This window comes from Leopardus geoffroyi, chromosome D1 (genome assembly GCF_018350155.1).
Source record: "Leopardus geoffroyi isolate Oge1 chromosome D1, O.geoffroyi_Oge1_pat1.0, whole genome shotgun sequence".
Taxonomy (NCBI): Eukaryota; Metazoa; Chordata; class Mammalia; order Carnivora; family Felidae; genus Leopardus; species Leopardus geoffroyi.
The window spans coordinates 14887565-14913225 of record NC_059329.1 but is presented as its reverse complement, the minus strand read 5'-3'; the positions used below and the strand labels follow the sequence as shown (position 1 = coordinate 14913225).

General features: G+C 53.3%; 1 protein-coding gene across 2 annotated transcripts; it reads left to right on the top strand.

Annotated features, from left to right (window-relative positions):
- Nucleotides 1–237: 237 nt before the first annotated feature.
- PCSK7 (proprotein convertase subtilisin/kexin type 7) lies at nt 238–25583 on the top strand. Of its 2 annotated transcripts, none has more exons than XM_045482955.1 (17): nt 238–365; nt 1884–2003; nt 2466–2930; nt 3824–3958; nt 4560–4725; nt 5894–5984; nt 6922–6976; nt 7452–7590; nt 8480–8580; nt 11152–11319; nt 12096–12203; nt 12626–12728; nt 21830–21986; nt 22528–22622; nt 23455–23548; nt 23769–23886; nt 24176–25583. In XM_045482955.1, exons 3-17 carry the CDS (start codon nt 2478–2480, stop codon nt 24539–24541), a joined length of 2349 nt encoding a protein of 782 aa, XP_045338911.1. In that variant the 5' UTR covers nt 238–365; nt 1884–2003; nt 2466–2477; the 3' UTR covers nt 24542–25583. The 2 variants fall into 2 exon arrangements, with proteins under 2 accessions (XP_045338911.1, XP_045338910.1); XM_045482954.1 differs by having other exon boundaries at nt 24158–25583.
- Nucleotides 25584–25661: the final 78 nt, after the last annotated feature.

Genomic DNA, 25661 nt, shown 5'->3' with positions numbered 1-25661 from the left:
CAGAGAGAGAAGAGGAACGAGGTGTTTGTAAAGGTCAAAACCGAGATTCCCTTTCCAGAGGACGCCATGAAGGGCAACACGGTCCCTCCGGGCAGTGCCCCTGTGGAGGACGCCCCGACAGCTCGGGGCGGTGGGGCCAGGCGAGCTGAGCCCACCGCGCCCACACGCTCGTCTCCTGGCGGAGGATGCCCGGAGCGGCCGGCCCCCTAGCGCCGGTTGCTCCGGGCCGCTCGGCCGGGCCGGGGCCTCGCCGCTGATTGGCTGCACCGCCGGGCGGAAGTGATGCTACTGTCACTGGCTCCCCGGGCTCCCGGGAAGCCGCGAGTTTCCGCAGGCGGGCGGCGGCAGCAGCTGCGGCCGAGCCGGTGAGTTGGGCACTCGGTGGGGGCGGGGCCTGGCAAGTCCGGGCGGCCCAGAGCTGGGGGGGGCGCCGCCCGCGTCCGAGGACGAGGGGGCTGCACCGAGGGCGTCCTCAGTCCCTGCTTGGGGCAGCGCCGGGAGACGGGGCGGTAGGGTCCCGATTCCAGGGTAGTACGGGTCCCTCTGAGGAGGGGGACACATTGCACGGGGCAGAGGGAAGTCAGTGAAACTGACCGTAGACGCAGCCTGATTTCTAGGAAGCGGGTGTAGAGACACGAGGAGGAGGACCGCCTCTTGGGACAGACTCTTTCCTGGACTCTGGGCTGCCCGTGTTCTTTCTTTTCACCCTTGGCACCCAAGAGCTGTAAAGATGCACAAAGCAGTTGGGTGAGGTTGTGCTCTGCTTTCAGGGGGTATTTAAGGTTCCTTCCCCAGAAACCTGGGGTGGAAGCAGGAGATGGTACTGCTCTGCCAGAAAGAAGGAGGAAGCGGTGGCCAGGTTTCTCTTCTCTTCCGGAAATCAATGGGATCTAGGAGACTGAAGGGGCCTACCTAAGTGGGGCATAATCTGGCTATCTGGCAAGACTTTGTTTTACGTAGTCATGTGTGGGAAAGGCATCTGATTATGTTGGGACAGTGGAGGCTGCCGCAGGGCTAGGAGGAATGAAATGTGGAATGCAGGTTTTTGGAGGGAAAAGTTAGGTGGCGTTAAGTTCCCTTCTTCCTTTCCAAAGAGACTTCAGTAAAATACCTATTTTCCTGTAATGTTTTGAGTTGGATCCATTTGGGTATGTGTGTGGGTACTAAGCCCTGCCTCGGGGTGACACGAGTACAGAGCAGATGATTCTGAAGGAGCCCAGTCACCCGTGGGCATGCACATGTTCTGCTGCCCACCCACCTGTGCCTGTGCCCACAGTTGCCCACCAGTTCTAAATTCGGCCCTTCTGAAATCAAACCATGGGTGCCAGCCCCGGGTTTGGTGTTCAGCCCTCACTTCCAAGCCAACCTGCCGAGCTAGTCCGTAAGGGTATAGCCCCTTAGTGCTACTTTCCAATCATTTCTTCCTTCCCGGTTGCCCGGTTGCCCACTTGCTTTTTACACCTGTTCAGTTTCGCTCACACTGTCCGGTTTTCCCCATTTCCACTGCTTCCTGCCTACTCTTACTTCCCCTGGCCTCCATCAGAGATACAGAAATCAGGAAGTTAGCCACCACCTAGGCTACTAGGAAGCAGTACTCCCTGCTTCTCGATGAGGGTGTTTTAGCAATAGTTCAAGCCTCTTCTAGGCCTCTGGGGGCCAAAGAGAAGAGGGTGGCATGATGGTTAGGACAAGAAGTAGGGTTTCTGGGTTCTGTACTGACTTGGCCAGTTCTTTGCCAGTCTGCAGCCAACTTGAGATCCCTGAAAATGATACTCGATCATTGGCCAGTTCCCTTGGTCACAGGTCCTGGAGTTCGTGGCTAGCCTCTGCTTGCTCCCCTGGGTTTGGGAGGACACCGTTTCTTCTTTTCTTGGGGCCCACAGGTCTGCAGTCTGTGCTCAGAGCCAGCACCACTCAGTGAAAGTGATGCCTTTTCTCCATTTGCACAAAATGAGTGTGAGGTGGTCAGCCAGACCAGGAGCTCACCCTCACATAGAGTCCAGGTAGGATTGGGGCACCATTGTGGGGAGTCGGCCCTGAGGACAACCGGATGAGATGTCAGCTGGGGAAAGATTTATGTCCCCTCTAAAGGGAGGAAGGTCTCTTCTAAGAGCATTCATGATCCTGCCAGTAACCTATGGGAGCGATATGACTTCTAAGCCCTTTTCACAGCAACAGGGGCAAAGAGCAGTGCATTGCCCGTTAGCAATTGGACATTCTATTTGACTATCTGGTGAGATGGCGATTGGCCCATCATGCCGTGGAGGTATCCCCTGGGGGTGGCACTGGCCCACATCCCCCCCGAGGGCTTATCCCTGTTGCTCAGGAATAAGTGTGAATAAAACGAGAGGATCAAGTATTTAAAAAAGGAGTGGGTTGGGGATTTCTAGGTGTAATACATTGATGGCTTGGCCTGCCTGCAGATTCCTGCAGGTGTCTCTGATGTCCTTTCTGTTTGTTTGCAGCCTTCTGCTCTGATGCCGAAGGGGAGGCAGAAAGTGCCACACTTGGATGCCCCCCCGGGCCTGCCCACCTGCCTCTGGCTGGAGTTAGCCGGGCTCTTCTTCCTGGTTCCCTGGGTCATGGGCCTGGCAGGGGCCGATGGGCCTAGAGCCCAGGGTCTGGGGGGGCTAAGCTGGGCCGTGCATCTGGACAGCCTGGGAGGGGAGGAGGAGACCCTGGAGCAGCAGGCAGACGCCTTGGCCCAGGCGGCGGGACTGCTGAATGCTGGGCGCGTCGGGGAGCTCCGCGGCTACTACCTCTTCGTCCAGCCGGCTGGGCAGCAGCAGGCGGAGGCCGCCCGGCAGCAGGCGGAAACCGTGTTATCCGGGCACGAAGCTGTGCGCTGGCACTCGGAGCAGAGGCTGCTCAAGCGGGCCAAGCGCAGTGTCCACTTCAATGACCCCAAGTACCCCCAGCAGTGGCACCTGGTGAGTCCAGCCCTGCCGTTTTCGGCTTTCCGGTGGATATGTTCTGGGTGTTCCGTTCGTTAGTGGGCTTTTGACTGTGTTACTCTTCGGTTGCCCCCCATCCTTTGCCTGAGGAGACACAGCTGTGGGCTTCGCCTTCCCTGCACTCACTCCTGGGGAGCCAGTGGGCTGCAGAGGTGAGGGTGTGGGTTCTGGGACCAGCTCCGCCACTCACCGACATACGCCTTTGAGCAAGCTGCTTAAACCGCTCTCTGCCTCAGTTTCCCCCTCTGTAAAGTGGAGACTGTAACAGTACCTACCTTGTGGAGTTATGGTTAGGATAAGTGAATTAATATGTGTGTGTCAGACACACGATAAATACTTCGTAGCACGTTATGTAATGTTAATAAAATGGTATATATATGTATATATATTTTTTAAGTTTAATTATTTAGAGAGAGAGTGTGAGCGGGGGAGGGACAGAGAGAGAGGGAGAGAGAGAATCCCAAGCGCTGTCAGCGCAGAGCCCGACATGGGGCCCAAACTCGCGGACAGTGAGATCGTGACCTGAGCTGGCATCGAGAGTCAGATGCCGAAGCGACTGAGCCGCGTAGCCGCCCAGGAAAATATATATTATATGGCATAATAATTGTATCGTCCAACCCTTAACCTTACCACATTTCACTTCTACCACCCGTGAATGACGCCAGGCTTTCCCAGGGAGCTAGGTTGTGGCAAAGCCCTCACTTGGCCATCTATCCTCACTAGACCTATCGGTCTACGACCTCTGTTTGGCTCTTTGAGGGTGGCCAAGCGTGAAAAGGGGCTGCTAGCCTGCTTGTCTGTGAGCTATGCTGTGTGTCACTGGCCTCCCAAGGCTCTGAGAAGAGCTCCTGACCCTGTGTCTCCTACAGAATAACCGGCGGAGCCCCGGCAGGGACATCAACGTGACAGGTGTGTGGGAACGCAATGTAACCGGCCGAGGGGTCACTGTGGTGGTCGTGGATGACGGAGTGGAGCACACCATCCAGGACATCGCACCCAACTATGTGAGTGGCCCTGGGACAACCCCTCCGACCCCCGTGTCTTACCTCCTTCTTGATGTTGCCTTAGTCTGGTTCCCTTTCTCCCAGGTCACTGGGCCACACAAAAGGGCCCGGGAGATGGGACGGCTGAGCTTCCCCTTGCCCCCAGCCGGCATTCCAGTCTGGCAGTTAAGACACAGGGACGGGACTCTGGGTGGCACTTCCTGGTTCCGCTTGCTGCTCCCTGCCCTGGGGAGTAAGGAGCGGTCCCTGTTGGCAACTTCCCTCTCCACACGAGTTCTGAGCACCTTCCTCTCTAGCCTGGTCTTCAGGTAGCCCTAGATCTCTTTTACCTGGGTTTCCCAAGCCGTGGAGCAGTCTCCCAGACCCATTTCCACCACGGATGAGAAAGAAGTTCCCTGAGCCCTGCGGCACTTTCAGTCTTGCCCCGCGTGTCCTATCTCATGCCTATAGCCTGGGTGGTTTGCAGAGAGAGACAGACAGGCTTGTTGTGCTGGCCCAGAGCCCCAAAGTCCCAGTTTCCCCAGGTCTCCTCTCTCCTTGAGTTCCAGGGCCTGACCCCTGAAAGCCTGTGAATGACCATGTCGCCCCTGCCATGTTTCAGAGCCCCGAGGGCAGCTATGATCTCAACTCCAACGACCCTGACCCTATGCCACACCCAGACGTGGAGAACGGCAATCACCACGGCACGAGGTGTGCGGGCGAGATCGCCGCAGTGCCCAACAACAGCTTCTGTGCCGTGGGAGTGGCGTATGGGAGCCGCATAGCAGGTACCTGCCACTCTGGCCTCATGGGCCTCTCCTGCGGGACCATCTTCATCCCCTGCCTGCCCCTCCCCCAGATTCTGAACCACGTTGATCCCACTGTTGACACACATAGCATAGGGCAAAGGGAAGCTTATGATATGTGTCTGTGGGACACATGAGTTCATTGGGTTTTGTCAGTGCTGTGGTGTCTCAGACATGCTGTTAGCCACAAACCCTATCATCTACAACAGATAAAAGTGAGAGTGGTCTCAATGTGGGATGGAGACTTCGAGCCCCAGCCACTCCATGGCCTGCCCCCTTTTTCTATTTGTGGTTATGTCCCATCAAACGACCCGACTCACTGTAATGGTAACTCCTTTTCCTTATTTGGGTTATATTTGTATCTTCATAATTTCCCAAGTACCCTTTTACCTGCCCTTCCTCCTTGACCCTTAATGTCTGTGGAGACTCCTCTGCTATCGCCCAGCTCTCCAGCTGTCATCCCTTCTGATGGTCGCTGTCTGCTCTCCCTCCTTTCAAGAGAGCGGAGCAGCACTGGCCCCCACTGGGGATCGTTCTAAGGCTCCTCCTCTCAGCCTTTGTCCATCAGAGCAGAAGGCAAAGGGTGTACACGGGGAAGCGCTCCCCATGACTCCTCCTCGTAAATGCTTGGAAACTGCACACTGAATAGAGTGACTGTTTTCCTCTTACACGCCAGCAGAGGTCAGCAACTCTCTCCCTAAATGAGGCGACAGAGTGAGCCAGAAACTTCAGGGACCAAGTCCCTTGTGAAAGCTCCGTTTTCCTTACATGGTCGCCAGGATGTGACCCGCCCCATTTGAGAGGGTGAAATTAGGCATCCACGGAGTAGTAATGGTAATGAGTACCTTTTCTTGAACACCTTCTATGTGTCAAGCCTCGCACTGCTGTTTTACATGATTAAGAACGCAAGTAAGGGAACTTAGCTACCTACATTGTGGCCCAGGCTCTTCCCACCAGACCCCATGATCCTTAAAATCTAAGATGTAGCATTATGTTAAAAACCACCGTGGTCCATACACATGGTATAAAAATTCAGAGATACAGGAGCGCTCAGAGGGAAAAGTAAGTCTCCACGTGTGGCTCCCACCACGCTGCTCCCCGTCTAGGGGGCCAACAAGACTGAGGAGCTGATGTGGCCTTCGCTGCCTAGGTATCCGGGTGCTGGATGGACCCCTCACAGACAGCATGGAGGCTGTGGCGTTCAACAAACACTATCAGATCAACGACATCTACAGCTGCAGGTGAGCCAGGAACACGGTGAGGGCGCGAGGCTTCAGCGCCTGGCACGGATCCTCCAACGAAAGAACAGCAAGATGGGCTGGCTCGGCCAGGTCCCAGCCAGGGGCCTCTTACTGGGTTCGACCCAGAAGTCCATCACTCGGATTTCTCCAGATCCCTGGCCACTGGGTCCTTCCTCAGTCCTAAGCCCCGTGTCTCCCCAGGAATCCGGTTGCCATATGAGGAGTGCTGCAGTCTGGCCCATGTTCATTATGTTTAATAAGCTCATGAGGCCTCCTCTCCAACCACAGCCGAGCCAAATGCCCGGCACCAGCCCCGCTGCCCTACACACGTAAATGCACGTCCAGCTTCAGGTTATGGTTATGGTTGCGGAGGGGGCAGGGGCTGAGTTCCCTCCTAAGGGGGAACTGAAGTTGGGCTGCCCTCGTGGCAATGACAGCACCTGTTCCCCCTCCCAGTACCTCCCTTAAATGTATGACATCATCCTCCGCGTACATTTCTCTTAGAGAAGGAATCGAGAACTCCTCAGACCCAAGAAGCCACACAGATTGAGAACTTCCTTTGTGGGTGCTCTCCCGTCAAGCCTGGTATTCGAGCTCTACCAGAGTCAGGAGATGGGTGGCCCCTGTCCCCCACTACTAATATGTGTTGTGTCCTGCTCCTGAGGACCTGAGAAAGGATTTTCAGGGGCAGGTTAAAGCAGTCCTAAACTGAGAAAGTTTCCAAGGGAAAAAAGAGCCTTATTGCATATTTCTGTTTTCCACTTTGGAGTGAGGGCTGAATCCTTGAACCCTATGTCCTGTGATCATGGCAGTCTTGGCCTGGAGCACTTGGGAGGAGATGAAGAGGCCAGGTGGGGGCGGGGGGGGGGGTCAGTTAAGACCTGGGTGGGCAGCCGTGGTGTGGCTCTGGCTCTCCCCTCTGGGTATTTCTCAACAGCTGGGGACCAGATGATGACGGGAAGACAGTGGATGGCCCCCATCAGCTTGGAAAGGTAAGTGAAGTGCGTGAAGATAGACCTAGGACACCCTCTCCACTCAGGTCCTAGAATTACTACGGGTCGCCCCCTTTCCCACCCCACCCCCGTGTGTGGTGCCAGACTCACATCACCCAGACCTCCCCCCTCCTTTTGGGAGAACACTCCTAACCTAGAGGTGGGGGCGCTTGGGGGACCCTGGTTCTTAGAGAAGTGGAACAGTGCTTTGAGTTGTTTCCCTGTGATTTGGGGCTCAGCACCCCACTTCCGGCCCCGCCCTATCTGATAAACGGTGTATATCCTTCAGACCGTTGTTCAGCTAACGTCTTCCTCCCCCTCTCCTAACCCTCTTTAAATCTCCTTCTCCCATGCCCCAGTGCCTTTGGGCTTTTTTTTCGCATTTCTTTCTAGGAGGGGAGGAGGCAATTGGTATGGAGGGTAGAGGTCTTCCTAGGAGTTCCTCAGCTGATCCCAGCATGGTTTTACTCCTCAGGCTGCCTTGCAACATGGGGTGATTGCTGGCCGCCGGGGCTTTGGGAGCATCTTTGTGGTAGCCAGCGGGAACGGTGGCCAGCACAACGACAACTGCAACTATGATGGCTATGCCAACTCTATCTACACCGTCACCATAGGTAGCGGCCTGGTGGTTATGCGTGCATGTGTGTGAGTGCGTGTGTGTGTGTCGCTCGGTGGGGAGGGGACTCCGTTTCAGTGTGTGTGGGACTCCATGGTGAGGAGATTGTGCATTTTGGCGTGTGTATCAGTCAGTGGTGAGGGAATTGTGTATTTTGGGGGGGGTGTGCCTCAGTGGTGAGGGGGTTGTGTGTTTTGGAGTGTGCATATCCCTCAGTGGTGAGCGGGTTGTGTGTTTTGGGGCGTCCTGGCTTCTGTGTGTCTGCCTAACTGTCCAAGTACAGTCTTCTCTTCAGGCTCACATAGTTAGGAGGGACTATCCCTGTTCTCACAGGATCTCAGGACGTCCTTAGTAGACACCATACTCCGGGAAGCTTTCAGCCCATCATCTGGTTAGGCCTCTGCTCCAGCCTCTCTTCCCATGAGCCACTTGCCTCCTGCTTGAAGCCTTCCCTGACCCCCTCTAGTCTGGATTAAATGCCTCGTGCCTGTGCTCCCCACCATAGCATCTGCTGTCCCGTTGTATTTCTTTACTTACCTGACTTCTTCCCTGACTTCAGGCTCCTTGAGATCAAGACTGTGACTTTTCCCTTGTGGCCCCAGTGCCCCTCACAGCATGTGACCTGCAGTAGATAATTAATAAGCATTGAGGAAAATGAGTGTGTGAACGGATGAGTCCGTATAGAGGTGGCACTCCCCCCGTTTTACCCCGGAACCTATGGAAAGAAGGGTGTTAGGGCACAGAATACCCTCTGCCGCTTGAGGTTGCCTCTTCAGGTGATGAGCGTGGGCACTCTGAGGCCCTTGGGCCACGGAGATCGTTTCTGAAACTCAGGACAGCCTCCCAGATGATAACTCAGCTCCCGCTCCCCCTCCTCTCTTCCCCAGGTGCCGTGGACGAGGAGGGCCGGATGCCTTTCTACGCGGAAGAGTGTGCCTCCATGCTGGCGGTCACCTTCAGTGGTGGGGACAAGATGCTCCGGAGCATCGTGAGTGCCTCCTGGGCCCGCGCTCCCCACCCCCGTCCCACGACACTTCCCTCAGGCAGCACAGCCAGGTCTCCTCATGTCCCCGCTTCCCTGCCCCGTCCCTTACGTTCCTCCTCTTAGCAGATACGGATCTCAGAGGGCATGCCACTGTTGGAAAAATCAGAGCCGAAGACTCTAAACAGATCTGTAAATGGCCTTTATCTTTAAAAGTTTAACTTACAAATATATATTTTGTTATAGGAACGACTAAGCATCACACTGATTAAAGAACTCATGTGCAGTGTCTTCCTTTGGTAGAATTTGGGCTTTGGCTAATTTCTTTGGGCTTAGGAAAAAACCCTTCGTTCCATTACTCTTCAGCCCTTATGTAAATACTGTGAGCTCTGGTCACATTCCTCATCAGGAGTAAAGCTAGCAGTTGTCTTGATGGGATGGGCAGGAAAAGGAGTCCGGGAAATGTCTCAGTCAGCCCAAGAAACAGCTCTTTCCTTAGAGCTAGAATTGGAGCCGTATCACACAAGAGATTAGAGCCGGGCAGTGGAGCTTCTCAGGCTATGGGAAGCTTTTAAAGAATTCAGTCTGATGCCTGCTTCCCACTGGCTTAGCTCCATCCCAGCAGGTTGGGGTCAGGTCTCTGGATTGTGACCCTACAGCTCTCTGCCTGTCCCCGCTGCCCAGAATAGAGCAGTATGGGGATGGGGAAGAGCTGGGCTGGAGCCCGGGGGTATCACATTTCTCCAGCGGCCCAGGTACGGAGGTCTCTCTGGGGCCACTGGGAATTGGGCTGCTTTGTCTTCCTGCTGGGTCAGATTCGTTTTCCAAAACTGAAATTTTGTTTTGCCAGTAAGTGACTTCTGGTCAACACATGGTTCCAAGGCCCTGTGCCAGGGGACCTCAGCTTCCCACCCCCGCCCAGGGAGGAAGGTGGAGGGAATGGGTTGAAATGAAAACCTAAGAGATCCTTTGCCCAGCAGGCAGGGGTCTGGGTTCAGAGGGCACTCCAGCCAGGCCAGGCTGGGAGAGGAGGAAGAGGAAGAGGGAACCCTGGTGGAATTCTGGGGAACCCGCTCCCAAGGAGGCGTCACCAGCGTGGGTGCCATTCTTGCTTTGCTGCTCTGGCCGTTCCCTAACTCAGCTCCACCTCTTACCCCCACCCCCACCTTCCATCCAAACTGTGATTTGTCCAGAGGTGAAAAGAGAGTTTGCTTATCCAAGTTCCCAGCTTTTGGATGTCCTTCCTTGGAAACCCCGCGTTGCCAGTTTCTGTTCAGTGACCAGCTCAGAGGAGCGGTCTTCCTGAGGACAGAGCACGGGGCATGCGCTGCCCACCCTATGGCTGGCCGGGGTGCGTCCCTGGACTTTGCTATGGCTTCCCAGGGCTCCCGCCAACCTAGGCCTGTTCACAGCCCTCCCAGCTACAATGAGACTGTCCCGGTGACGCCTTTTCCTTAACAGGGAAAAAAAATCAGTCTGCTCCCTGGCACAGACCAGCCTTCCCCATCTCATTGAGACCACAGCTTGGAGGGTTTTTTCCTTTTTCTCCTGGGAGCGCACAGTGTCTGAGTGAAAATCTCATCTCTTGGCAGCTGCTGTAGCAGCTGGGAGGGAAGCAGTGAGTACAATGGAGAAAGGGTAGCTCTTGGCAGAAGTTACCTCCCTGGTGTCTGACCCAGAGAGAAGCCTGGAAGAAAAAAAACTCTCAAGTTTTAACATCAGCACCATGTGCCACATCCAAAGTGCCACATAGTGGAGCAGGTTTAGGCAAACCCGTTGTGGTTCCAGGGTTGATCGGAGCATGAAAAGAACTGGATGCCATCTCTCCCCGCCAGGCAACTCTCCTTCCCGTCCCCCACTGTCACCTCCCCCTGAGAACCACAGGTAGAGTTGGGGGCGGGGGGGGGGGGGGACTCATGGGAACCATACTGAGGCACCAGGCCCAGAGCAGCAGGGCGGGCAGGCAGTGTAGACACTAAGCCCTTGCTGAGCTCACAGGGTGGGCGAGGGCACAGTTCCCTCTCCCTGGGAACACATTCCCTTTGTTCGCACTGATGTCACTCCAACCCCTATCGCCGGGCTGCCAAGTTGGATTTCCTTGAATGGTGCCGTCACTGCTGTCCCAGCTCCAGCTGGGGCCCAGGAGCCCGCCTGCCCCCCCATCCCCCCGGGCCACTTCCTCTGTCTAGCTTGGTTGCGGGGGTTGGAGGGCCAGGCTAGGGAATTCGGGACACAGTTATTAGAGGAGCAGGAATCAGGAAACCATCCTCTGCACATAAGGCCTCTCCCACACCTCCGTGTCCTCTCTGCCCACAGCCGGACCCTCCTGAGTAGCCCTGTAAACTGTCTTCTTTTCTCGGCTCTCCAGAGCTTGTCCCTCGGGGCCTAGGGTGATGAGGGATTTTCCTTTATCCTGACCCGCTAGTGGGCCTCCCTCTGGTCAAAGACTCAGCTCTCACAAAGCCAGGGCCGACCTGAGAGCCTTCCTCCGAGGCCCCGTCCCCTACCCCTCTCTCCACAGCACCTGTGAACTCCGTGTCTAACCCAGTCCCCTCCACCCCCCAATCCACTTCCCAGGTGACCACTGACTGGGACCTTCAGAAGGGCACAGGCTGCACTGAGGGCCACACAGGGACCTCGGCCGCAGCCCCTCTGGCGGCAGGCATGATAGCCCTGATGCTACAGGTGCGGCCCTGTCTCACCTGGCGTGACGTCCAGCACATCGTTGTCTTCACAGCCACCCAGGTGAGACCCTAGCAGCTGGAGCCATGGCCCGGCCCAGCCTTCCCCAGGGTTCTGCTTCCAAGGACTTGCAGGGATCAGGAGGCTTCAGACTCTAAATGTCCCACAAGTGAGGTGCCCGGTGCTTTTCAGAGTTGCCTGTGTCTAGATCAGGCGTGGGGACCCCATCAAGATCCTAGGCCTCAACTCATCCGTACCTATTCTGCCTGTGCTGTTTCACCTGCACAGGAGCACTCTGGCTGTGCTCCCTTATTCCAGGGCCGGTGACTCCTGGCTCCCTCTCTAGAAGCAAGCTATGGAGGTGGTGACATCATGGGGCTCTGACCTTTTGTCCCAGCCTTCCTTGGGGAATCCATTCCTAGTAGCCCTGGTGGGAGAGTCTGGACCGGGTCAGCCAGCAGGGCGAGCAAGGAAACCAGAATTAGGTTGTTGACATTATAGTTGACCCTTGAACAGCATGGGTCTGAATGTGTGGATCCACAGTAAATGTATTTTCTCCTCCTTGTGGTTTTCTTGATAACATTTTCTCTTCTCTGGCTGACTTTACTGTACGAATACAATACATAATACATACATGAAATGTGCTAACCAACTGTTTGTGTTGTTGGTAAAGCATCCAGTCAATAGTAGGCTCTTAGGACTTAAGTTTTAGGGAGTCAAAAGTTATACGTGGATTTTCGACTTTGGGGGGCAGGGGGCAGTACCCCAACCCTTGAATTGCCCCAGGGTCAGCTGCACTTTGGAAGTCCCAGAGACTAACCAGGATCTCTTTCTCTCAGTATGAGGATCGCCGTGCAGATTGGGTCACCAACGAGGCAGGCTTCAGCCACAGCCACCAGCATGGATTCGGCCTGCTCAATGCTTGGAGACTCGTTAATGCAGCCAAGGTGAACAGGTGTTGGCAGGGCAGGGACCCCTGCATGGAGCGACCGAGGGAGGGGGCTAAACACCTAAAACATTGCCTGGTGCATCGTGGGTACTTAGTGTTCTTTGTTTCATCTATCCTAGATGACCCATTTTTCAAATGAAGAGGCAGGCTCAACATTGTCATTGAGGCTTCCAAACTATTGGTAGAGAGTATAGCTGGGGGCTCTCAGGGTGCTGTGGTTTTCATCTTCCACCCTGGACACAGCCATGGCCTCTGGTTCCATAGGGAGCACTCCCAGGGGTCAGCAGGAGCTTTGGGAGTGAAAGAAGGTGATGAGGAGAGGGAAAATAAGAGCGGGGCCCTAAGGATCAAGTTGATGTGTGTGTGTGTGCGTGTGTGGTCGGTCTTGTTCATTCACCACCACCCCCTTTCCTTTAATAGATCTGGACCTCGGTCCCTTACTTAGCTTCCTATGTCAGCCCTGTGTTAAAAGAGAACAAGGCTATCCCACTGGCCCCCCACACACTGGAGGTCCTATGGAATGGTAAGTAGTCAGCAGAAAGGGGGTTAATCTGGGGATTGAGGTTTGGGGCGGGGTAACGGGGGAAGTCAAACTCCTCATCCCTGCCCGATTCTAGCCCCTTCCTTTAGGAGCTGAGCTGCAGCCAGACCTGTGGCGTTTTCTTTGACCATTTTAGGACATGTTGCTGCTTCTGACTTGGCTGGCCCCCTGGCTGCTTAATAAGACTTTTCTCCTGAGTTACTAGTAGTGGAGACGAACTGCTGAGCAACCGGTCAGAATAGCTGGGGGAGGGGCGCCACTGGGACTTGGGCAGACAAGGCAGGAGTTGAAAGATGCTCCTTTGACTTGCATGCCAGGAACTTGCCAGGCAGTTCTCTTCAGCCCAGTGGCCTTTGGATGAAGTAGATGAGTTTCTTCCTTTGATTATCCAGCTTGTCTAATACACAGATAGTTGGATGGGGTGTGTCGGGAGTGGGATGGGAGGACGCAGATGTCACCCTGGGGTGCAGCCACCCGTCCCTCACACCTGGGGTCAGTGGGATTTTCTGAGGGTCTGCAAATCGGAGATGTGGTTTGTGAGGAGCACCGAGGTTGACCCCCTGTCCAGAGACGAGGGAAGCCGGATGGGGGTGCTTGTGCATCTGCGGGGAAGATTGCCCTGAGGCCCCATGTGAGCACTGGCGGGGGGAGGGCGGTCCCTTGAAGAATTTTGACAGGCAGGGTTATTTGCTGTTTTTGTGTGAAGACTGAAGCATGCCATGCTCTGTGCGCAAATTAGAACTCCATCCTCACTTCTTCCGGTTTGATCCTAGAAAGTGATCAGACCAGAGTAATAGCAAGAGGAAGAGTAGCCAAAGAAGGGACAGGCAGGGGCGGCCTCTTGGGGCGGAGGCTTCCCTGACAGGGGTTCCGCCGTCTCTCTCCCTAACCATGTCCAGCACTCGCCCAGCTTCCCTCTACGTGGAAGAAGATCCATGGGCCCCGTTCATTGTGTTTTCCGTAAAAGGAATGCTATCTTGGAAAGGGCATCAGCCAAGGCAGAGAAGTGCAGGAACATTCCTGGGAATGAAGGGCCCCGGGCTCTGCCCTCATGAGTCTTGGAGATAGTGTGCCTTTTGTACCTCCCCCCACGGCTCCCTCTCCCAAGCCCCCTGTCCTTTAAGTGACAAAGTAACCCATAACCGCACCTGTCCCGTAGAAGTTGACTTAGAAGAGGGTTGGGGCCTTTCCAGTCTCGTCATCCTCTGCTTCCTCCTGTCTGACCGGGGGACATCGCCCCAGCCTGTGTGGCAAACCTCCCTACGTACAGAGGCGCCTGGCCACCGCTTGTCTGTCACTGGGCAACACAAAAGGAAGGACAGCTTGTCCTGGGCTGGGGACAGTGGGACTCGAATGGTGGGAAGAGGATGAAGCAAAGGGAGGCGCAGACCCAGAGTTTTGCTAGTGTTGAGGGCAGCGGGCAGGACTGCTGTGAACTTCTGCAGTCAGGAAAGGTGTCTTCCCCTCTGTCGTGACTCCATTTGCCCCCCGAGCAGACAGGACAGAAAGTGCAAGCTTGTGGGGATGCTTGGAGGTTGAAGGGACTCTAATTAACAAAAGATCAGGGCAACTCAGTCCTAGACAGTCTAGAGACCTGCTCCCGTAGCCAACCTGTAGTGTTTTCCCCCCAAGACCTGGGATAGTCGGTGTCTGAGGGCTCAAAATGGACCTTTTATAAGGTGGAGGGAGCTGAACATTGCTGAGATGGGAGAAGAGGCAAAATACCACGAAGACTCTAGAACCTTCCACAATGATAGAAATGTTCTCTATCTGCGCTGCTCAATTCAGTGGCCACTGGCCATTTGAGGCCATTCAACACTTAAATGTGGCTTGTGTGAGGAGCTGAGTTTTAATTTTATTATATTTAAATTTAATCACAAGTGGCTAGTGGCTGTCATATTGGGCAGCACGAGAGCGAGACAGAGGTTATGGACGAAAAGGGATTGGAGGCCCTTCGTTCCTTTACATCTGACTCTGGGTCTGAAATCTCCACCAGAGGGTGGGAGGGACAGTGGGGTTTGGGAGGAGTGTCTAAAACACAAGAGACTCTGTATTTACAGAAATTTCCTGAAATCCCTTGTGCTTATCTTACCCCATTTACAGTCTGAGTATAACGGGCTCACCTCTGCCTACAGGATGAGTCCTGTTCCTTCCCTTCTCCACACCTTACCTGTCCGACCCAGTCTTTCCCTCTCCACCAACTCTTCCTTTTGCCTTCAAATGTCCTCCGTTCACCTGTTAGGAAACAAAACAAAGTCCCTGCTGTCCTTTAACCTGTAACCCTTTCAAGTGAATTAACTAAAGCCATGGCTCACTTTTATCACCCGCGCTCTCTACCACTGAAGACTCGGTTCCTTGCGCACAGCGCCCCTTTCCCGGCCAGGCCCAGGGGGCTGGTTCCGACTTCATCCTTCTCGACCGGCCTGCTGCTCTGACCCTACAAATGGGGGCCCTGGCAGCAGCCTCCCTCCTGTCCAGCTTCCGGGACCTCCTCTGCTCCAGAGCCCTCTTCCAGCTTCTCCACCGAGGTCCTCGTGTCCTTTGTTTGCTCTGTCACTACTCCCAGACCGTGAGTGCCTCTTTAGACTCATCCCACAGTTCTCTCTCCTCCCTCTGGTTTCTCGAACTGTGCAGCAGTTTTCGTGACTTTGACTACCAGCTCTCCACAAACGATTCCTGGATCGAAATCTTTTATTGTGATCCCTTACCAGTGGGAGGACAGAGATCGTCATGGCTTCCACAAGGCTGTGAACAAAGAAAGCCCTCTGGCCACAGGGAGAGGGTTGAAAAAGACCCCAACTTACCAAAGGCCAAACAATAATAATAATATGATCATCATCAACTACGACTTGAATGCTTTTTATGTGCCAAGCACTATTCTAAGTATCCACTCATTTAAGGTATTAGCTGCCTTAATTCCAGCGTCCACACACGCACGGCCACCTGTGTCTCTAACACACCAATAAGAAAGGCAGGTAGCATGCCACCGTGTATATATCTGAATGCAGGCGGGCCCTCCTGGGGCTCTTTCTGGATTCCATTCTGTTCCATGATGTTCTCGAACGTGTCATTGACTCTCTGTAAGCCCTTTCTCTGCCGTGTTAATGCTCTCCTCCAACTATGCTGCCAGTATTTCCCTTCATCTTTCTATCCCCAGGTCACCGTGTGCTGTTGGGTGTTTACCAGCACGCTGCATTTCACATACACAAAATTTGACATTTCATTGTCACCCTCAAAAGCCAGCTTGCTTTCAAGGTTTCCTCTGTTTCTGTCAGAGCCATTGCCGTTCCCTAGGCTCCCACACGTGAAGCTGTGGCATGGTCAGCCCCGCTGTACCCCTTGCTTCTGCCCCGGTCTTCCCCTGTCCATTCCACTGCAATGTACTCTTTCGCTTATTTCTCTGACATGTCTCTTAATTGATTCACTCTTTCATTCTGCGAATGCGAGACCCACCTCATTCCAGGCACTGTATTAAGTTCTGGGGATTCAGAGTTAGACAGGATTCCTGCCCTCTGGAGCTCACAGTCTGGTAGGGGGAAGGTGCCCCATCTGCAGTGGAGATGACACAGGTGTCCAGGGAAGACAGGAGGGCTCTCGGAGAAGCCAGGACTGGCCTTTCAGCAGGTAGCTGGCCAGGGGAAGAGGTGAGGAGAAGGACATCCGGGCAGCGGGGGCAACAGGTACAGAGGCAACAGAGCTTCAGGGGGCCCCGAGTCATGTGTGGCTGGAGTGGGGGTCTGGGGGCAGGACCAGCTAGAACTCCATGTGCCACGGTAAGGAGTTTGGACTTGACCTTGAAATCTGTGAGGAGCCTTCAAGATAAGCTCTCACCAACTGATGGTAGGGAAGGGTGAAGGAGAGCAGTCTCTTTAAAAAAAAAATTTTTTTTAATGTTTATTTTTTGAGAAAGAGAGAGAGAGAGCGGGGGGGGGGGGGGCAGAGATAGAGGGAGACACAGAATCTGAAACAGGCTCCAGGCTCCAATCTGTCAGCACAGAACCCAATGCGGGGCTTGAACCCATGTGTGGTGAGATCATGACCTGAGATAAGGTTGGATGCCTAACCGGCTAAGCCACCCAGGCACCCCGCAGTCTCTTATCTTTTAGAGATACATACGCAGTCTCTCCTGATGAAATTACTTGGTGCCTAGGGATGCCATCAAAAGACTCTGGGAAGAGGAAGAAGTGAGGATCATTGGTGAAACAAGATTGGCCATATATTGATAATTATGGGAGTTAGGTGTTGAGGACATCTGTTCTATTTTTTTAGGTATGCTTGGAATTTTCCATAAAGTGTATGTGTATATATATATATATACACACACATATGTATATAAATGTACATATAAATGCTTATATGTACATTTATACACTTATATAAATCAGTATTGTATATTTATTAATATATAAAAAGATTTCTAAGTTATTTAGCTTGAGCAACATCTAGATAGTGATGCCATCAAATGAGATTAAGAACTCAGGTGGGAAAACAGATCTGGGCAAGAGTATGAAGATTGAGGCTGAGAATTTGACTCTGCTGTGTTTCAGGCTTTTGGGCAACATCTAGAGGTTATATCCAGAAAGCGGTTGAAGAAATAAGTTCAAAGGTCTAGACTGATGGCAGTGGTTTGGGAGTCACCAGCGTAGGAATGGAAGAAAAGGTCTGGGGAAGAATGCATCACCGGGGTTGGCGGGCAGACAAAGGATAAAAGAGGACCTGGGACATTAAAGGAGTGAACAGAGGAAATATGCCTCTGAAGAAAAATGAGGAGAGAGGAGATGGGCTTGAGGGGTAGGAGGAAATCCAGAGGACAGCATCACGAGATTTCATGGCAGTTTCAGTGAGAGGGCAAGTACACAAGGGCAGAAGGGCGTCCCTGGGTTTGCCACCCAGGCCATTGGTGACCTTGAGTATTGTTTCAGTGTAGTCACAGGGGCAAAGCTGGATTGCACTTTGTTAAGTAATTAATGAGGACAGGAGAAGACTTCTGGTTAAAGATGGCAAATTGAAGATGTTCTTTTATTTCTGCTTTTCTTCCCAAACCTCACCAAAATGAGAATAAAGGAGTAAAAATGGTATGAGCCTAAAGACAAAGAGGATGGGAGAGACCAGCAAATGAGAGATCTCATCACAGTTTTGGAAGCTGGAAAATGAATGGAGAAGTGAGCAGGGCTGAGAAAATTGCATAGCAAATACCTACAAGGGTGATACTAAGAAACAAGTCCCTTCATGCCACAGAATCCCAAAAGGCTCAGGACTTAGAGGCCCCATGTGCTCCGGGAGATGCACAGAGACACACAGACATGAGGTATGAGGCAAAAAATAGGGATCAATGAAAAGGTAGACTCCTGGGCACCTTCTCCCGTTCTTGGCAGCCAGGTGATTCCCCTTCCTTATCCTGGCAGGAGTTGGGAGGTTTATTCTCCAGGGACAGAGAGTGTACTGGGAGAGATCCCAAGGCCCTGGAGCCAGGTGATTGGAAGGCTTCTCTCTGGAACAATGGAAGGACCCCTCATCAGAAGACTCGGAGATACTCATATGGAGGGCTCCTCCACGAACTGGTCAGGTCCCAGGCCATCTAATTTTAGGGAAGCCTGCCGTACAAAGCTCCACTCATGCTTAGAGCTTCCAACTGGCTTTTGAAGCTAATAAGGATCACTGGCCATTTGAAAAAGGAAACCTCCAAATCCTGAGGACAGTTATTTTCAAGGCCAAAAGTCAGCCTAATTATCATGCGGGAGGGTGGGATACGGATACTTTCAGGCATGCAAGTCTTATTCATGCTTTCGTGTGTCAGAAACTGCTGGACGATACAGTGCTTCCACAAGGAAGGAAACACCAAGAGAGAAAAGGGTGGGGAAGAGAGGAAGGGAGTACAGACAGACAGGAAGCAGAAACCCCAAGGGAGAAGGAAAGGAAGGTCCCAACCCAACGGCAGTGCAGCAGATAGAAGCGGGAGACAAGAAGGCAGAGGGTGAGTCTCCCAGGGACAGTGGCACTGAGGGAGCTTCAAATCTATTCATTTGAAGAAATAGTATTCAGAGAGCTCGTGTGGTTCTTCTGTGCAGCTGGGGAAGAGTCAGTGATGGGGACATGAATTTAAGTAAAGCAAAAGGAGGGCAATTATTAACTCCAGAGGGGAAGTCAGCAAGTTGTTCAGAAAATGAAATATGATCATTATGTACCACTTGGCTAAATTCCATTTAGAGAAGATGGAGGGGAGGGCAAGGTAGGGAGAAGATGTGGGCGTGGTATTAAATCTTTATCTGCTGTAATCAAAAGTTGATAAATAATGCCAAAAATTGATAAACCATGAAATAGTCATACATAGTTATTATTTGGAAACATGAAGGTAGATCCCAGAAGAAAACAATCAAAAGCAAGAAAAAGCGTTTGCTCCTGGGGAGTGGCTCACGAAGGTGGTGAGGGATGGGGTGGGAAATTGTTCTTTTACGTGCCGAGCCCTTCTGGGCCAATTTGCTTTTAAAACCACTTATGCTATCTTGACAGGAAAAAATGTTCAGAATGAATGAGGGGGTAAGAAGTAGAGAGAGCGAATGTAGGCATCTTTTCCAAGAAGTTCAACAGTAAAGGAAAATAATATCCGCTACTTACGTGGTCCTAATACTTGGTGCTTGTTCTAAGTACTGTATGTATATGAACTAATATAATCCTCCTAGCAACCCTATGAGGCAGGTACTGTTACTATCCACCTTTTACACATAAGGAAACAAATTTGATTCTCACAACTAGGACAGGGCTGAGCTGGGATTTGCACCCAGGCTGGATGGCTCCAGAGCCCCTGTTCTTTTTTTTTTTTTTTTTTTTTTTTAATTTTTTTTTCAATGTTTATTTATTTTTGAGAGACAGAGGGAGACACAGAATCCAAAGCAGGCTCCAGGCTTTGAGCTGTCAGCACAGAGCCCGACGCAGGGCTCGAACCCACAGACCGTGAGATCATGACCTAGGCGGAAGTCGGACACCCAACCGACTGGGCCACCCGGATGCCCCAACAGAGCCCCTGTTCTTAACACTGGTGGGTAGAAGGAAGCGAAGAGTTGAGAAAGGGTTTATTTGTTTTTGTTTTTCATCTGCAGTAGGAAAGACATAAGCAAGAAGATGGATAAGGGGGCTGGTCCCTCGTTGAACGCTTGCCAGCCAGTAGCTGTGAAGGGAAAAGAAAGCAGAGGGGTTTGAGAGCGTAAACAAGAGAGTGTTGGGGAGCTGAGCTGTGGGATCTGAGCCGTTAGGAAAGGGCAGCTGGATGGATCACAAGGAAATGAAGGAAGGGGTCAGGAAAGGAGTGAGGGAAGTGCAGGGACCGGATGGCTTCGTTTCCAGAAGAGGGAGGACATTGGCTTTGAAGACTTGCCAGATGGACTTGAAGACCACATGCACGTGCACACGCGTGCCCAAAGGGAGCTCAAGATGGGTATTCACCCACATGTTACTAACGCTTGCCGGGGCCTCTTTCTTTTCAGTTTTGTTCAACTACATTTCTGATATGTCTTTGATTAATCTGATGAAACCCACCATGAGAGTTTCAGGAGCCAGGCCATCCCTGATAATGAGCAGGCCCAGGGTGTGGTCATGGAAGTGGGATGGGAAAGGATGTTTGGAGCTAAGGAGAGAAAGCAGGTGAAGTCACGACGGGGCGGGGCGGGTGGGGGGGGGGCAGTCCCGGGAGCCCTGGTGGATGAGGGTCCAGCGCCTCCCAGAACGCAGTGGGAGGGGGCCGCGCAGGCGGCCAGTGGGCACAGGTCCTGGAAGGACAGGAAGCGGTGCCACAGACTCCAGCCTTTCCTTTCCTCCTCGTCCTTCAATCCTCGCCGTCCACACTCTCAGTGTGAAGTGCAGGTGCTGGGCTCTGCCTTGCCTGTTGGAATGAATAAGTGAAGGAAGAAGTGCTTTAGAGAGATTTGTTTTTCTCGTTGCCACCTGAGTTTTTAACATTCCCCAACTGAATCTTCTACTTCAGCCATTTGTGATTCTCTTAAACTTTGTTTCGAAATAACTGTAGATTCACTGCGTCGCGAAGACATATTCAGGGGGATTTCATGCACCTTCTTCCCTGTGTTAATATCTGAAATAATTACAGTATAGTATCAAAAGCAAGACAATGGCATTGCTACAGTCTCTAAAGCATATTCAGATTTCGCCAGGCAGATGTGCACTTGTGTGTGTGCGTGTGTGTGTGTGTCTCAGGGTAGGGAGGAGGCTCTGTGCATTTGTACCACATATGTGGCCTTGTGTGTCCACCACCACAATCAAGATCCAGAACCCGCCATCCTCGCAGGACTTTCTCATCACCCCTTTGTGGTTGTCCCCTCAGCCCCATTGTGAGCGCCCAGCAGCCACTAATCTGGCGTCTGTCTCCACACTTAACGTGATTCATGAATATCACACAAAGGAAATCGTGCACCATGCATTCTTTTAATGGTGGCTTTTTTTCATTCAGCATAATTTCCTCGAAGTGTACTTACTTCAGTAGTTGTTTTTAGAGATTTGTATCGCCTTCGGTAAGAGAGCTGCCCACCTCCACCTCTACCTCTGTGCCATTTCCCCTCCTGGATGGCACGGCTACCTACCAAAACCCTCTAGCAGTCTGTATTCATGTCCTTCTTCTGAGGGTCTCCCTGCCATGCGCCTGAACCCACCTGACTCCTCTCTGTTCTAGCATCAGTTATGTATTCCTCACACCGTATCATTCTCCACTTTCAGGTAGAAGGTAGAGATCACGTCCAACTTTCCTTTCTGTCCCCAGCGTCTAGTACGGTGCCTGAAGCGTAGGAGGGACTCACGAAGTTACTTTTTGGCTGAATGAATGACGTTGCTCTGTTTGATTCTTACCCTGTGTCTTGAGTATGTTTTCACCCCAGTGAGAGTCTGAACTAGATTGTAAATCCCTTGACAGCAGCCTCCGCGTTCCGTTTACTCGTGTATGCTATAGGTCCCGGTTAGGACTGCCTTAGGTGTTTGTACGTGGCCTCGATGAGTATGTGCCTTTGTGTGTGCGGGGGTGGACGGAGGGCGTAAGTGCTTATGGGGCTGGTTTCCCAGCTGCCCAGCCTGACTTCCCACAGTCAGCAGGATGGACCTGGAGATGTCGGGGCTGAGGACCCTAGAGCACGTGGCCGTGACCGTGTCCATCAGTCATCCACGACGCGGCAGCTTGGAACTCAAACTGTTTTGCCCCAGTGGCATGATGTCCCTCATCGGCGCCCCCCGCAGCATGGACTCGTACGTACACCTGTCTGTCCCTTCTGAGCTCTTTTTGCAACAAGGGTCTTTGCGAGGAAGAGATACGGGAAAAGTGGACTCTGGCACCGGCCTGAGCTATCATGGCACCGGCTGGCTGTGGCAGCTGGAAGCCATTTCTGACCTGCTTTGTACAAGTCACTTACAATGTGCTAAGCGCTGCACTTGACAGATATTTTCTCTAATCCTTTGAAAGCTGCCTTTACAAATGCGGAAACAAGTCACAGAGCTAGGAAGTGCCTGAGGAAATAACGGGAAGCCTAGATCTGTGGAGCTCCCGCAGCCTGTGGTCTTGCCACCTTTACTTTTCCCATGAGGACACATTGATGCGAGTCCTCTGTCCCATTCCCAGGGGACAGAGGCAGCACTAGAGGACCCTTCAGGGCACGCTCCCTAGTGACTGTAGCTCAGGCAACAACTGCTACATTTTCATGGCTGCTTCAGGGAGGAAATCACGTCTGTGGGCCAAGGGTCATTTCCCTGCCCCGCGCCTACCAGGTTTTCCACTCTGTTTTTCCCCCAGAGATCCCAATGGCTTCAATGACTGGACCTTCTCCACTGTGCGATGCTGGGGGGAGAGAGCGAAGGGGACTTACAGACTTGTTATCAGGGATGTGGGTAAGCCTGCCTGCCCTTCCATCTGGTCCCTCGAGCTCAGAGTCCCCGCAGAAACCATCCCACGGGGAATACGTAGGGTCGCCATTGGACCAACAGGGTAGATGCCAAGAAGTACGCCCCATCTAGAATATGGGCACCGAAATCTAAACTTGTTCATTGGTACTCCCTCTCATATTCCTTGGAGAAGTGACTGATCCATTTTTCCTCAGGATAGCAACAAAAATTCCTTGTTGAAACCACATTTCAAGTCCTTTCACATATAACCGTCCTTCGGCCAGCCCTGGTAGGCAGGTAAGGGCAGGACTAATTTTCACCGTTTTTTGGTTTTGTTTTTTGTTGTTTTGTTTTTTTGTTTTTTTCTTTTTTCTTTTTCTTTTTTTTTTTTTTTGAAAACCCGAGGTACACCCAGAGGTCTGATGTGGCCGGTGCAAGGTCATACAGTATTCCAGCGAGGAGACTGGAAACTGAGCCCAGCTCTCCCAGCTTCCAGTCAAGCTAGGTATTCCCTAGACCAGTGGTTTTCAAACTTTCCTTTAATTTAGTAGAAGGACATTTTATTTCCTCCCCCAAGCAAAATCCCAGCTGAAACCTGAAAATATGAAAGAGCTAAAGGCAGAGCCTCTTGCTTCGGAGTCCCACCTCCCAGCCTCCCCGTGTCCATCCCTGAGGGCACCCGTGAGGCACGTCTGCAGAAGCCCCCCAGCCAGTGGGACACGCACAGCCTCAGCTGACCGTGGGGTCAAGCCCCCAGGTTGGGGGGGCGGGCAGGGCCTCTGCTGCTCACACGGCCAGCACAGGGGCAGGGCTCACGGTGCTTCTCTTGCCCCTCTAGGAGACGAGACGCCCCAGGCCGGCACCCTCCAACAGTGGCAGCTGACCCTGTATGGCTCTGTGTGGAGTCCAGTAGACATCAGGGACAGACAGCGGTAGGTGCCAGACTCATGTGCCAGAGGGACGGCAACTCCCGGGGGCTGGGAGAGGCCGCTGAGGGCCCCCTCCTCCCTGGGAACCCACACTACACCACCACCACCCCCTTGCTGCCCTGGGACTTCCCTCTCCTCGGCGGTAAGGTGGGAGGACGGGTGAGGGCAGGAGGCAGAGGAACCAAGTTCCAGAGCGGGTTCTTATCCCTTGTCTTCTCCACAGACTGTTAGAAAGTGCCATGAGTGGAAAATACCTGCATGATGGCTTCACTCTGCCCTGTCCTCCTGGGCTGAAAATCCCTGAGGAAGATGGTTACACCATCACCCCTAACACCCTCAAGGTACGAGGGCCGAGCCTCCAGCTCCAGGTGGGCAGGAGGGGGCTGGGGGGGGGGGGGTCGGTCCTTGCTGGGGTGCTCCAAGTGACCTGAGAAGTGAGGGGTAGGGAAGACCTGGGTCCCCACTCTACTAGCCAGCTCGAAGAGGGCACTGCTCAGTGGGGTCAAGTGCTTTGAGGTGGGGCAGCAGTCCCTGGGAGGTGAGAGACTTTCTGAGCTCGTTGTTCTGGGCTGAGAAAAGCCACAGGGCTTTGGGAAACCATCCCTAACTCAGGTGCTTGACCTTTCCCAGACTCTGGTGCTGGTAGGCAGTTTTACCATCTTCTGGACCGTTTACTACATGCTGGAAATATACCTGAGCCAGAGGAATGTGGCCTCCCACCGCGTTTGTAGGAGCGGACCCTGCCACTGGCCCCAACGAAGCCAAAAAGCCAGGGAGGAGGGGACAGAACTGGAATCAGTGCCACTCTGCAACAGCAAAGATCCAGATGGAGTGGAGACAGAAAGTGAGCGCCCTGCCACCACCTCTGGTCCCCTTGTCCCGGACCTGTTGGATCAAGGGGACTGGGGCCTGTCCCAGGACAGGAGGGCCCTGGACCACCCTCATCATCAGCTACCCCCAGACCTGTTGCAGGGGAAAGAGGAGCAGATTTGCTGACCCAGGGCCCAGCAGACTCAACATGGGCCAGGCTCTTGCTTCCCCGAGCCAGGGAAGCTGGGAAAGCTGCTCTGAGGTCCCAGGAACTCTGGGGAGAAGGCGGCCCTGATGCTAACATGGGGAATCCACAGGCCTCAAGAGCTCCCTGTGACTACATTCAGGGAGGGCGAGGGACTTCTCAAGGTGCAGTGACAGAGGAATGGTGCCAGAGAACAGTGTGGCCATAGCCTCAAGATCTTCCTCCTCCTGAAAGCTTTTGGTGAGAAGGTCTTGGACGAAGGCTCGGCCCCTCCCGTTTGTCAGGCCTGCTTCCTCATTTCTCCTGGGCAGGCCGGTGATGTGGGTCACAGGGACCCTCACCCATGTGGTGGGGCGGTGCCCACCAGGCCAGAAGAGCCTCTCAGTGGAAACATCACTGGGGTCACTTAGGAAGAGGGCTCAGGGTGAAGGCTGGGAAGAGCCCCTGCATATATGCCTGTCCTTTTGATGACCCAGGACCTAGAAACCACAGTCCCCTCCTCTCCCTCCCTCACCTTCCTGCCTACGCCTGGAACTTAGGACATACAGGTATGGCAGTCAGCCCTCAGCCCAGCCACACTCGCCCTGAAAGCAGCTGCCTCCATTAGCCCTGATCAGAAGCCAACCTTGAACATATCCCTGACTCCTTCACCACCGCCCCCCACCCTCCGTCCTGAGGGATCGGTACGATGCTCCTGGCACGGCTCCCCAGGGCCCGCGCTGCCTCACTACGGTAGTCTGCAGCAGGACTATGATGGGGCTCGGCCACTGCCACTCCAGCCCTGCGACCGCCCTGTCTTCCTCTGCAAAGTGCTCAGGGAAATGGCCTTACCCGCTGGAGGCCCGCCGTCTGCCTGACAGGCTGTGAGTCCTCCCACCATTACTGGCCTCCTCCCCTCTTCTGAGCTAGTTTGGTTGATCTAAATTTTTTTTAACGCTTAAGATTTGGGTTTGTCTTTTCACAGCAACATTTGGTTGAATGTTTTTCTGCACAGCTTTTCCAAAATAAAAACCTTCCACGCAACTCTGCCCTCCCCAGCTCCTTTCATCTGCCTCCCAGAGCTAATGCAAGTTGCCAGGTTGCTCTCCTTGGCCTTTGGTC